At 41.8% G+C, this 13,684-nt stretch overlaps 1 protein-coding gene across 1 annotated transcript in view; it reads right to left on the bottom strand.

Moving 5' to 3' along the window:
* Window positions 1-5,276: 5,276 nt before the first annotated feature.
* GEMIN8 (gem nuclear organelle associated protein 8) overlaps window positions 5,277-13,684 on the bottom strand; it is a 37,147-nt gene continuing 28,739 nt past the window's right edge. Inside the window, exon 6 of the mRNA XM_052773896.1 lies at window positions 5,277-7,017. Within this exon, the coding sequence (XP_052629856.1) occupies window positions 6,915-7,017 (103 nt within the window). The 3' untranslated portion in view covers window positions 5,277-6,914. The remainder of the gene's footprint in view (window positions 7,018-13,684) is intronic.

The raw sequence follows: 13,684 nt of genomic DNA, 5'->3' as shown, positions 1-13,684 counted from the left end.
CTTTGCATCATTGAAATTCATGGGACTAGTTGCTCCAGGGAAGTTGGTCGACATGGTCAGTGCTGTCCAGGTTGGGTTTACATACTTGCACCAAAGTACGGGGTAGACATTCCGATGGTAGTGCAGAAGGAGTTGTCCGTGTTAACGCGTATGCAGTGAGAGGAGGGACTCGCTGTCCTTTATTAGCTTTCTGTCATCCTCAGAAAGGTTGGTCATTTTTCTCTCCAAAGAGTAAAGCAAAGAACAGCTGTCCAAATATTGGTTATATGTATGGCTCAGCAGTCAGTGGGGCTTTCCACTCACAGAGATACTGAGTCTCTGACAAGTGAAGAGAGAAGTTGACAGGGCTGATGTTAGAAGTTTTGGTTCCTTAAGCAAAGCTGCATTACAATACTCCAATGAGGTCAAGATGGCAGGAATACTTGGCTGGAATTTCTACTAGGAATAGAAACGAACGGATTTAATTTCAGAACTATGATGTCTGTAGAAACAGGCACTTCCCTAGTTCGGAAAGGCTTACGACTGGGTTCTGGTCCCTGCTCTTACTCTTTTTATCTAGTACATAACGAAAGGAGAAAGGCTGGAGTGTGCAGCGTTTCCACGAGTCTCAGTAGCTGAATGGCTCCTTGGGTGCTATAGCTGGTAGCTGTAAGGTAGGGCTAAAGGCCTGCTGTAAATCACGCTGGAAGCCAGACTGATGCAGACAACCTTGGCATCAAGGGATTATAAAACAACCTGGTGCCATTGCAGATTTGATCTATAAAAGAGAAGGTGAAGGTTAGAATTCTGCATTGATTAATGTCATTCATCATCTACGCTGGGTGCTCGAAACATTTTCCATAGCTTGGGTAACCACCTGCAAACGTTTCTCTATTTGGAGTGTTACCCTAATACTAGTGTGATGATACCAGCTATTTTAAGAAACACCTTCACTCCCTATAGCAATATGCTTGGTGTATCTCCTAACCTAGTCTGGAGCAGTGTGTTCTTCCCTGGAGATGTTTTAAAGAGGCCATTTGACTTGCAGAAGAGAATTTAACTTCAATCTCAAGATCAGTCAAGGAAAGGTAAGATGGAAAGGGAGGGTCTCATCAGTTGTAACTGAGGGCACAGTATCAGTCTGAAACGCTGTATTTTGCTGCTGTTTGACAATTTCCAGCAATCAGTGGTGAAACAGATTTCAGGAGCGAGTGAAGGCTGGTTGCACATAATTCTTCATTATTTTTGTTTCAATTTACCAGGCTCCATCTGTTTCCCCACTTTTTCAGTGGAGAACATCCTAGCTCTAAAATGAATCCCTATTTTCTTCGTGGACAGAACGGTATGGTAGCTGCCGCTACCTGTTTGCTTGTCTCTGTTTTCCACTCCTACTGTCTTTCCTCAGGCTGTTGAACGAGACAGATTGCCCTAGATATGGAGACCTTCCCAATTAAAAACAGAATCAAAGGCAGTATGTTTCCACTTAATGTTTTAGCTTTGACTAAACATCTAGTTGCATTACACGCAATGGTTTAATAAAAAGATGTTCTAGTGGGATGCCTGCTTCAGCGGGTTCTCAGCTCACACCGTGTCCTACCGTTGGCTGTATGTGAGCCCTCCTCCCATGGCTCCCTCTGCGAATAGCGAAGCTAATGGTTAATGGTAAATATTACTTCTTCTGACCACGACACAGGCAGTGCCAGCGAGTAGCAGCCATTGCCAGTTTCCAGAGGATTAGAGTGAGTGTATAGGGTGCCACTCCTATGCTTGATTTTGCAAAAATCCTGCAAATTTCCAAAACCTTATAAAATCAGGGACTCATAAACCAGCCTCTGTTTGAATGTTAACATGGGTGTATTTTAGGGAATCAGAAGCGATAAAATCTGCTTTTAGTTGGAGTGAGTGTTCTCTGTGGCCTTTCTCAAGGGGGTTCATCCATCCTCTCTGTCTTGAGCTTCTGTGATTCCACATACAGTTGAGGCATGCTGGGGTTTTTCTCTCCCATGTGATCTTCTGTTCAAAGTGGCGTTACAGAGGCCATGGATGTTAAAGAGAAATAAGGTGACAATTGGATCACTTTATACTGTCATCTGCGTGTAAAGAAGTGACCTTTTCGTGTTTTGAACTCAGCATCTCGGTGTAGATTAAGGGGAATGTCTCATGCTCTCCTACGTCGTTTGTACCTTTTATGTGAAGCTGATCTGCTTTAGACTCCAACTGCTGCTACCAAAACCCCTTCTCAGTGCTCACTGCAGAGAGCTGTTTGCAAAGTTCGTCCAACAAAATGCTGAACAAAATTGTTCAGATCATTGGTACTGTGTAGTCTGGGGGAAAAGAGAGAAAGGAAAAGATAAAAAATGAGAAGTAATTTGACATAGTTTAGCCAGATACTCCTCCCAGAATTTAACATACGGGTATGATAGTGTAAGGAATAAATATTCTTCAAAATCAAAACTGTTTATTACCAAGTAGGTCATATTTCCAGCAACCGTTTCTCAATATGTAAATATGAGCAGTGATTGCTTTAGAATAGATATAATTATATATTCAACAGAATGCATAATTTTTCCCAATGAACCATAGTTAATTTTATCCGAAAATTAGTGATTACCATTTTGGTGTTAATTACGGAGTACTAAATACATCTTCAGTGTTAAAAGATAGACTCATCTCTGTTTCATATACCCTGAGTCACTTCTGGAATAACCAATGTCACTTTGTGATTTTAAAGGTGAAAAAAAAAAAAAAATTAGAAGATACCGTTGAAAATGAAAGATTAATGTTTAGATTAGGACTTTTGGTAACTGAAGAATCATCTTCCACCTAGCTCTGCGTGAGGGACCTTACCCTAAGCACAGTATTTTGCACTTACGTGTGTGGATATTCTGTGAGTGTCCATGAGAGATCCGGGTTCAGGGGGGGAGACCAGAGGGAAGAGGATGGTATTAGCTGGTTCTATTCTGGATGCACACACTTGCTTCTGTGCCTTTCTCTCTCTGCATGCCACATAGGTAACCCACACCTGGTAGGGAACCATGTAGGAAGTAATGTGAGGTCTGAAAGAGCGTGGATGGTCTCAGTAAAGCATTACACAGAGCGGAAAGCTTGTGAGTGAAAGAGTAAATTAACATCTCTGAAAACGGATGCCTGTTATACAGAAAAAATACAAGTCGGTACAACCTTTCCTTCCATGTGCAGCCCACCTTGTTTCATCCTCCTCGATGGATCTGTGAAATGTGGATGAGAAATGCTGACAACCCTTTCTCCAAGTGAGAGAGAAAAAAGTCTTACCTCCTGCTATGTAAGTCACGATAAAATGATCCTGGTGAAGGCATTCTTCCACATGCCTCATTCTGAAACATTTAGGCTCAAAAATGCACTTGAGTTTGGTCAGAGATGAAGGGTTCAGTCTAGCAGGCTTGGATATGAACATTTACTGAAGTGCTTTCTAAGTTCCTGTTGTGGGGTAGGATCGTGTGGGCTGGAGAGGCCAGCTTAGTGTCTTTAGGAGGAGCTGACTCCAATGTATGGATTATCCAGCATTTTCATTAGTACCAGTGGGGAGATTTGAATGTGGAATAATTTGCAAATGAAGAAACCAGACCGGGGCAAAATGCATACCCACGGAACATTAGTATTCAACGTCAGAGCGACTTCTGTGGGAGTGTATATGTACGCATTGCAATATCCTGAAAATAATTGCATACATATGTATGTTAGCCCCACCCTCCAGTGGTATCAATAGACTTAACCTAAGTTTTATGTTGAGTTGCAAATTAAGGGAATAGACTTTATTTTAAGAGTGTCGAACACATGGCTGCCATCCAATAACTTCAGCATGGCACCCACCCAAGAAAGTGCTCCAAGGCAGCCTAATCAGGACAGAATTCCTGGCAAAAGTACATTTTGAGACAAGGCTCGCTCTCTTTTTCCAAAGTAGAAAACTCCTTTGATGGCAGGCACAGAGAGCATTTAAGAACATTCTCAGGTGCCTTTTTTTGCAAACTGAAAATCAAACTCAAAGAGCTGGGAAGGAAAATTGCAGGACTCATTTTAACACTTTTCCTGATCCAGCTGGGCAGTGGAGGCTGAGTAACAGCCAGCTGATTTCATTTTAGTTCTCATTTTTTCACTTCTGTCAATAGGCACAAGCTCGTAACTTATTACAGGTTTTAATTCTGCTCTGTAAACATGAATGGTGCCTGAGACTTAAACTGTATTATAAAGCTGAGTTAAATTCTCTCATAATGGGCTACCCAGCTTTAGTTTGCTCCCAATACACATTTAAAAATGCTGGTTTGAGTTTTATGTTGGGGTTCCCCCCCCCCCCCGCACACTAGGTTCTGATGCTTCTGTACTGGTCTTCACGCTTCGCACGGTCCAGTTCGAGCAAACGGCTACGCTCAGAGTTGTGGTTTGTGGCAAAAAATGTGATGTGTTGGAGAAGAGATGGGCATGACTCAGTAACTCCGCAGCGGTGTAACTCGCTCGGTGTGCCCAGCAGTGCAGCAGCATAGCGCAAACAGGCTGCAGGGGATGGGTGTCCTGGGCTGCGGGAGCTACGGCGGCTGGTGCAACCCCGCAGGTTCTTCACTGGTAGATAATGGAAATGGGACTAAGGCACAACGTCCTCCATCAGCTCTGTGAGGCGTGGGTTTGGAAGGAAGCTGTGGCTTCAGGTCTGCTGGCATCACGGAAACGCTTCGCCTCCTTCTGACTTCACAGAAAGCCAAACACATTAGAACTGCCAGAAGTGTGACATTCAGGAATAAAAAAGCACGAGCCACTTCGGTCAGGTGAGTGAGAGCCCTCCAGCAAAGCCCAACCAGGATGAATGCAACTAAGGAACTTGAAAAATAACAATGAGATGATGTTTGATATTATATCTTGGTTTTGGACGATTAGTTTAACATCTCATTCCCTAGACTAATAAACATGGTGGTTTTTTCTTAAAAAAATTCAAACAGCTATTCTAAACATAAGCATTTTCCTCCTATTTTCAGTCCAGACACTGAATTTTTGCAAATGCATGAGCATATGATTAAAAATAAAAAAGCAGAACACTCTAGTCACCCATATAGATCCATTCTCCAATTAGGAGAGATGAAAAAGTAAGTAAATTAAAGCATCAAGTATCTTACATAGTAATCATTTTATTTTTCATTTATAGCATATATAAGAGAGATTGGAGAGCCAGTATTTTTTAAAGAAAGGTGTCTTTTTAAGACTCCTGTTATCTGATTCTTGTTACCTTGGACATCATGTTCAGCAAGAATAATACCATTCCAAGAGAGGAATTAATAAAGCTTTTTATTAAAGCTGTATTAAACATGGGCTACTGACACAGGTGGATTTGGATTCTTACTTCTTGTACATTTGGTTTTTTAAATTAAGTTCAGGCCAAAAGCAAGTATTTCTGAGCTGCCATATAGCCCAGAACATTAATTCTGGCCTCGCCTATTCCAAGGAAATAACTTCTTTGTATTTAAAAGATGAAGGGGCCACAAGCAAACCAAACGTCACATGAACCTGGCAGACAAAATGACCCAGGACCCTTAAAGAAGTTACGGAAACTGCAGCTTGGGAAATTATGCCCAAAAGGCAACAGCACTTCCAACTCCCTTCAGGCTTTCCCTGTTTGGAGCCCACCTTGAAAAGGACGCAGAAGTGCGTGCCCAGGCCTTGAAACCATGTGTAAGGGCTCATGTATACGAAAGCAGCAACGGGATGATGCCGTGATGAGCTCGGCGATGACCGCCTGGAACCCTGGTGGTAGATGATGTGCAGGAGGAACAGGAGACAACACCTAGCACTGGTCTTCAGAGCTGCTGCGTTTCTGCAGGAGAAGAGGGGCTGGAGCAGAGGTAAATGAGCCCTGCCGCCTGGCAGTTAAGGCAACAAAGCAAGCAGGAGCCAGGGAAAGGTACAGAGAGGGAGGCAAGGCTCTGGAGGCAAGCCCACTGAGGGAAATAGGGAGAGGAAGTGATGAGCAAAACAGGAGACAATGGTTGTATTTCAGAAAGGAAAAAAAAAAGGTCTTATTACAGCAATTTTTTAAGGCACCAGGTGCTGCTTCATCTGCACTTACATTATCTCTAGCAACTGCGTACACATTCTGGGCTTGTGTCCTTTCTTTCCTATGGCTCCCACAGGTTTTGGACCCTACTATTACAGATTTTCAGGCTGAAAAATTCCAGCGGTAAAGTTAGAAACCTGTAGCCATTAGAATAATGGGAGAACCCTAGAGAGAGAAAACACTGCTATGTAGAGAATTTATTAGCAGCAGGAATAGAAGCCTGTATCAGCACTTTCCTGGTGGATAAATCAGTGGGTTTGCTAATGATGTTTCGGTTCTCTTGATTGAATTGGATTTGTAAGAGAGAAATGCAGCTGCAGACTGAATTGCTTTGTATGACAAGAGAATAATGAATAGCCAATCCTGAACACCCAGGGTTTCTGTATATATGGGATAATTTAGCTTCCGTTGTTATTATTTTATATGCAAATGAAATTATCAACGCCTTTATGTAATTGCTTCCTGGATCACATTTATTCTAGAGTTTTCGCCTGTTTGTGTGCAAGAGAAATTTCTTCCCTCGTTTTTAGCCAGGGTTTAACACTAAATCCTAGTCCTGCTGGAGCCTGTGGGAGTTTTATTATATTATAGATATGACCCATTCAGAGGACATTGAAAGTGAACAGAAAATACTGGAACTGCCTGTGGTTATGAGAGTGCTATTACTTATTTGGAGATAGGGCCAATTACCTTATGCTATTATCTGCATGTTACATGTGCTGAGTTTTGCATATTTGATGTTTACTTAACATGCATATCAGGTTCTTAATAGTGTTTTGGAGATGATTTGGCTAAATGCCCTCATCAGCTTCTTGCTAGGTTGTTCTCCTGGGTTCCAGCCACTAAATCTCTGTGTGTTTTAAGCTCTAAATAGGCTACTGCTCCCCCTCCGAAGAATCATGCTGAGCTGAAGCAATGCCCGCTGGAAAAGCAGAAAACGGGATGCCAGCTGGCAAAGAGGGCTGAAAAGAGGAAAAAAGAAAAAATCATTCTTAAATTGAGAAATTGCCTTAGCAATGTCCTCATCTGCTGGGTGGGAATAGATCATGGTTGCCTGGTTGGTCTTTCAAATGGCTGAGCTCCTAAATTACAGTTATGCCTTGCCGTTGGAGAGATGGAGTTGACAGAGATGTACTGTTGAGACACACTATAAATTAAGCAGATGGATTGTGAAGTCCAGGCTCTGTATCCAGTAATTGTTCCTCCCACTAGGGGAAAGTCTTACAAAAGCTTCCCCTGGTGCTAAACAGGATCGTGGGGGTTTCATTGCACTGCAGCTTTAGAAAGGCTTTGGTCAGTTGTTAAGAGAAGTGGGGATGTTTACTCTGGGTGATTGACGGGAGTCTACCCAGAGTGGGGAGATACGAACTGGCAGTGACACCCTTCCCACCACTGGCACAGCAGTGAGGAGGTTTTGTGGTTTAATTAGGAAAAGAGGAGAGAGTGGTCTTCCCTCAGCTGCCGACAGGTCAGGGACAACGCTGTGGGCAGGCTCTTGGCACTTTCTGTTTTCAGCGTTTACGGTGCCACAGGCACTGACCTTTTTCTGGTCATCTAGATTAGTCCTTCTCATTTGCTCTGCTTGCTACTGAGTGTCCGGGCAACTTTTCGTGTCCTACGTGTGGGAGGCGGACAGGAATGTAGGAGCTGAGAGCTGAGAGAGCAGAATTGGGCTGCAGAAGAGCGTGCGTTGGGGTGGAGGGATACAAGCTAGGCAGGAGCCTTTGTGAAAAAGATGAGGGAGCAAGAAGAGAGGCTAGGTGGACTGAAAATGACTGAGGTAAGAGAAACCCTGGAAACCGCTCAGCTGGATCCTTGGAGATCTAAAGTATGACAGACATTGCCAGAAAAATGCATCACAGTGCATATCCAGTTAATTCCAGGTAGCTTTGTGGGGATGGCAGCAGTGGGAGAGGCAGTGTAGGCATTTTTCCTACATTCTGTATGCATTCAGATGTTATTTCAAGCCCTGCAAAGTGAGGCTGCTAAGCTGTTCAAGATTTTAAAGGTTGCTCAGCTAAGAAGTATAAAAAACCCCCTCAAATTTTATTTCTGGGAACCAGGAAATTAAAATTATATTGGAATATCAACAAACTCAACAAAATTTTTTTTTGCTACTTTTTCTTCACAATTATTATAATTTTGGGCACCCCACTACAAAAAAAAAAAAATCTGTATTGTACTTGAGATTCTGCTGCATGTTTTCTAGCATTATAGTGGGTTTACATCATTTCACGCTTCAAAAGCCTGGCATGAAGGAAGTTAAACTAGCAAAACAAAACTGTTCAATTACTGGTTTTTAATACAGTATTTTAAAGTTTCAACAATATAAACCGTTGGTATGTTTTATTCCAGTAGGATGTGGTTATCTTCTTGGACTGAAGTGAACAATTCTGTCACATAGATGGGAACTATCGCACTGCAGGCTATGCCTGGAATGACAGTTTCCACAATGTAACACAAGCCACTAGTGCAGTTAAATTATTAACACTGTATTTACTACAAAAAACCTTTAGCCGTAGCCATGCTGTAGAAACAGATTTCATTTTGCTAGACTTGACTAATGCAAGTAACACTGATAGACTAAAACAGCTATTGAATGGAGGAGACTACAGTAAGGCAGCTCTTTTTCTCCTTCCAAACAAGATTTAACTGCTGTTGACAAGGAAAGTATAGGACATCTTTCTAGAGCAGGTCTGCATAGTGAAACACATTTGTGAAGGACAAATAACTAATCTCTTTGAAAGTTCTCTATAGAAGCACTTTTGCACTCTGAAGATACACGTTCATGCTCTCACACTGGAGCTGTAGATGACCTGAAGAGGGATCCGCTCAACAGAACAAGCAAAGGAGGGAGCACTGTGCACTTTTGTCAGTCATTTTCTCTATTTTCTTTGCTGGTAGAGGAGAGCAGTTCTGGAGGAAGGACCTTCTGTAGCACAATGCAGCTGTTCTTTCTGGTGTGTCCCAGAAATGAATTAATCATCTGGCATTTATGATATCATGGCCCATTGCCATGGCACCCACTCACGTCACACATATCACACGCTCAGCATCATGGCTTTCAGAGCAAGAGCAAGCCTCAAAACGGGCAGTAGGGTTTGCATGTTCTGAGTTTAACGGCCAGCAAAAAAAGATAACATAATGAAGACCACAGGACCGGTATATAATGATAAAAACAGCCACTGTGAGTGCTGCTCAGCTGCAGGGCTTCTCGGAAGAGGTGCTAAGGAAGGACTTCATGCGTGCCCCAGGAACACTCAGGGTGGTGACACCAAAACAGGACCACAAACCAGCCGTGGCACTGCTGAGAGACAGCTCTGCGGCAGAGCAGTACAAAGGAAAAAGTCACATTATGCTCCGGAAGACTCCGTGTGACAAATACTTTCTTGTCTCTAGCGCAGGGTGATCTGGCATTACTGGAAATCCTAAATACATCAACAGATATATAGAAAATTGTGAAAAAGTCACGAATGTTACCATCTTCCCAGATGTAATAATTATGTATCGCCTATTATTTTTTTGATTGCTTTTGGTTTACAGTCCATTTCAGATTTATATTCTGCAGTCACGTAAGGATTATTCCGTTTGGAGCAACTCATCAAACTTTTGTGTTTCAAGTGCATTGCAGCATTATTGGCTAAAGTTTTAGCTCAACGTCAGCACTTTGCATGAAAGGAGGATAGTGGGATGGGAGCCTTCAGTTATTACTCAACCATTTCATGGAATATGCTACAGACCAGAAGTGTGGCCTTTGATGAATTATTTCTTAAGTAAAAACATACTTCAAGCATTTACTTCTGTCACAGCAATAACTCCTTTCCTTCTGTCCAGGGGGAGGATATTACAGTATCATAATTAGTAAAACAGAACCCAAGATACATAATCTGTACCTGCACTTAGATTTTTTGAGCTCTCTGACAAAGGACAACTTAAACTTGTGGCAGTCTTGGTATTTTATTATGCTTTGCAAGTGAAAAGTGGGCCATGCAGTCTTAACTAGCAGAAGTGGGGGTGGAAATGGGATTTGTTTTAAAGTAGAGACTAATTAGTTTCTGAAATGTATTAGACGATGTGGTTGCTGGAGGTAGCAAAAACTAGACATGATGACCCAGGAGATCTTTTCCTGTCCAGTGCAAAGGATGGGAATAAGACTTTGCTATGCGAGAATCAAAATTAATGAAATACAAGGCATGGACTTTTTCTTGCTGGATGCTTGTACATGTCTAGACTAAAAGGACTGACTGAACCTTGGGCCTCCAATTCCTGCTACAGTTCACATCAAAGCAAAGGGTATGAACCTGAATCTTGCAAGTATGCTCCTTGACACAGTGTCTGCAAACCTGCTAACTCAAGACGCTAACTCACACAGAAAGTTGCAATGAAAAAAATCATTAGAAATCTTGGGATAAACCCTACCGTTGGTTTGCCCAAAATGAGCATTACCTTCTGTGTTCAACAAGGAAAATAAACGCATGCTTTTCTAGATGTTTTGTAATAGAAAAACCTGGCTAACATGCCTGATGAAAGAAATGCAAGGGGATTGTTTTTATACCAAAGCAGGAAAAATCCTTGAAGGCTCCGAGTACTATGACAATGTGCTCACGTGTTCTCTTCTAGCGGTGGCAACGTTGCCTTACACATGCTTATGCCTGTGGAGTTTGCCACCTCTAGACCTGCTCATCCAATTGCACAAGCGAGTGCTTCCCTTAATCCTTTTCATGACAAATAAACTGGGTTACATTAAACAGCTTAAAGTAGGGCTCTTCCAACTCAACTCCTTTTGACTTATAGCGAGAGAGTGATCACACGGTTAAAAGCTGCTGGCAGACCTCAACTGCAGTAAACTTTGGTGGAGTTGAGCCACAGGGGCAATTTCTGTACCTAGGAAAAAGGATGCATGGGATAGCTGAAAGCTGAACCTCAGGACTGATATTTCAATCTTGAGCTTCAGTATAAGCATGTGGAAAGAGTCTAAAAATCACTGTAAACAGAAGTCTAGTTAGCTTCCTATGCCATCACCCAATGGCAGCTCTCTAGAGGACAGTATAAGAAAATTCCATGAATAACGCAATATTTTGTTACCCCTTCCCAGCTTCCAGTAAGGTGCAGCTTAGGGACATCCCAAGACAGTGGTGTAACTTAATTTTTAACAGCCCCTGATAGACACTTGCCTCACAACTTTATTGAACCCAGATTTTGGTAAAAGGTTGCTTTTATTTAAAACAAAGTCTAAAAATTAAGGAGGACCACTTTGAACTCTATTTGGAAAAAATCCCTACCAATCCTTTCCACTTTTCTCATCCCTTCCTCCTCACAAAGGTATTTCTTTGGGATGGCTGTAAACAGCAGTCATGGGGATAGCAGTTTTGTGTATTTTGGCTTTTCAAAAGGCTTTGTAGGCAAAAGATCTCAGTGTAGTTTATGGAACCAGCAGTGGTATTGGCACAATTAGGCTGAAAAGTATTTTCTTTTCAAAAACTATGTATGTTCTCACTTACTCTGTTTGCTTGCTTTCTTAGAAGAAAATGATTCATGATTAAAGGGAAAAAAAAAATTCCTTCTGTGACTGTGTAATTAATAGAATCCATGCACAGAGAATCTCGATTACACAAAGATCAAGATGAGCAAGTCTTTCTCCACTTTTGATGAAGCAAAACTTCCACGCTGCTCCTGCCCTGCTGAAATGAATAGTTGAGGCTGATGCATGTGCGCTCACCTACTTCAAAGAATGGACTGAGTCCAAGTAATTCTTCCGCTATGATAGCCAGGTCTCCAAGAGAATACCCGAATAGCAACGTCATGGTCTATCACCTACTCACCCAGAGCTCCACTGCATGTCTCTGCATACCAGCTCAGCAATTCCAGCTATGCAAGAATATATGAAGGGATGTGAGGCCTTGAACTTCACACTCTGGCTATAACCACCCTTCAGGAGCAGCTGAGACTCCCTCACAGGCTGCTATTCTACCTAGGAGAAAGGCCATGAGAGTTTCTTTCCTTTGGACTATCCAGACAGGATCACAGGAGACAACAGAGCAGGTTAGACAAGGTAGATGGTTGATGAATTAGCACACAAACACGAAGACAGAATTTTGTCACAGCATGAATGTATTATTTATCAAATAGTATATTCCCCAGTAACTTACACTTTTAAGAAACCAGAAAGAAAACAGGGTTCTGGATGATTCATTCCTTTTGACAGACTGTATTTCACATTTTCGGCAATAACCTTGGCCCCTCTGTAATTCTTTCAGCCAAAATATTCAGACCAGCATGCCAAAAATCATACTCAAAAATCCAAACTGAAGCAGCTGTATCAGTCTCTTGCTTTTCTCAATTTCTATTCAAAGAGCTGGACTCCTATTAATGCAACAAGAGATGAAGATGCCAATATTTGAAAGATATTTCATGTAATGAATGAGTGAGCTTTTGCAAAGAGAAAAAGGCACAAGTGAACAAATCCATATGGATTATATACATTTTTATCCTTCACAAAGGCTGTTACAGCAATTTAGGTTGCTTTTTATTAAAACTTCTTCTAAGTAAAAGATGTTTGCAGCTAGCCATTATAGAAGACTACCATCAAAAAGGGTGAATACTTACCAATAAGGCTGATTAAAAGAAAAGTTATGTTCATCAAAATTGTTTAGTCTCTTCTCAGTTTGGCTTTACAGACAGGCATACTAAACTGTCAGTTGCTTTATGGGGTAATAATTCTAAAAGGACAAGCGTTCTTGACAATGCCACCAATGCGTAAGAGTAAGCAGCTTTTCTTTCAGTAGGAAACATAGAGGTCATTGCTTCATTTGTAAGTTAAATTTATACTGTGCCAGTTCGGAAAGGTTTTTTGATTTAAGAAATGCTTTCAGTAGAAAAGACCTATGATGATTTTTCTCCAACCTTCCAAGTGTCTTCAACCGATCACAAACTCTTCTTCTTCTGAAGATGAGGCTGATTTGCATATTTGCATGTAGCAAATGAGCAAACCAGTTTCTGAAATTAAGACTTAATTGTTTGTATGACAACTTGTACTTGTGACTTCAGGGTGTAATTCCTTCTACTGGAGCTGGGAAAAGCTCATGAGAAACAGCACCACCAGCAAGTGAAGAATTCCCTTTGGGCAGGACTGTACAAGCACCTGGCATAACTGAAAGCAAAGGTGCAACTTTTTGGACAAGGAAGAATCAATCCGCAGCATCATAGTTGCGTTCTAGTCAAGAGGCTGGCCTAACATAGTATTTGGGGAAAAAAAACAAGTGTACATGGTCCCATGATTGAGGATTGCAGCATAATACATACATGCAAGAAAGGTGAATGTTACAGACGTTCTGACTGAACAGGCATTTTTGAATTGCAGTTGCATTGCTTCCACGATCACGTTTTTATGAGGTATTTCTTCAAAATGTAAAGTGACGTGGGAGATGGAGTAAAAGAACCACAACACAAAGTCTCCAAGTTTCACTGAACTACCAGCAAAATGGGACATCTGGCCAACTACCAGCAACAGCCCATCTCCTGAAATTCAGGAGCAGCACAGAGATTATTTGGCAGCAATTCTAAGTCTGCAGTAGTGTATTCCTCCCTTGCAGGCCTTAGTACATAGTTCCTAGGGAACACTTCATCCAG

Source organism: Harpia harpyja, chromosome 22 (genome assembly GCF_026419915.1).
Source record: "Harpia harpyja isolate bHarHar1 chromosome 22, bHarHar1 primary haplotype, whole genome shotgun sequence".
Lineage (NCBI taxonomy): Eukaryota > Metazoa > Chordata > Aves > Accipitriformes > Accipitridae > Harpia > Harpia harpyja.
Note: the sequence above shows the minus strand (reverse complement) of the source record. Positions and strands in the feature narration are given on the sequence as shown.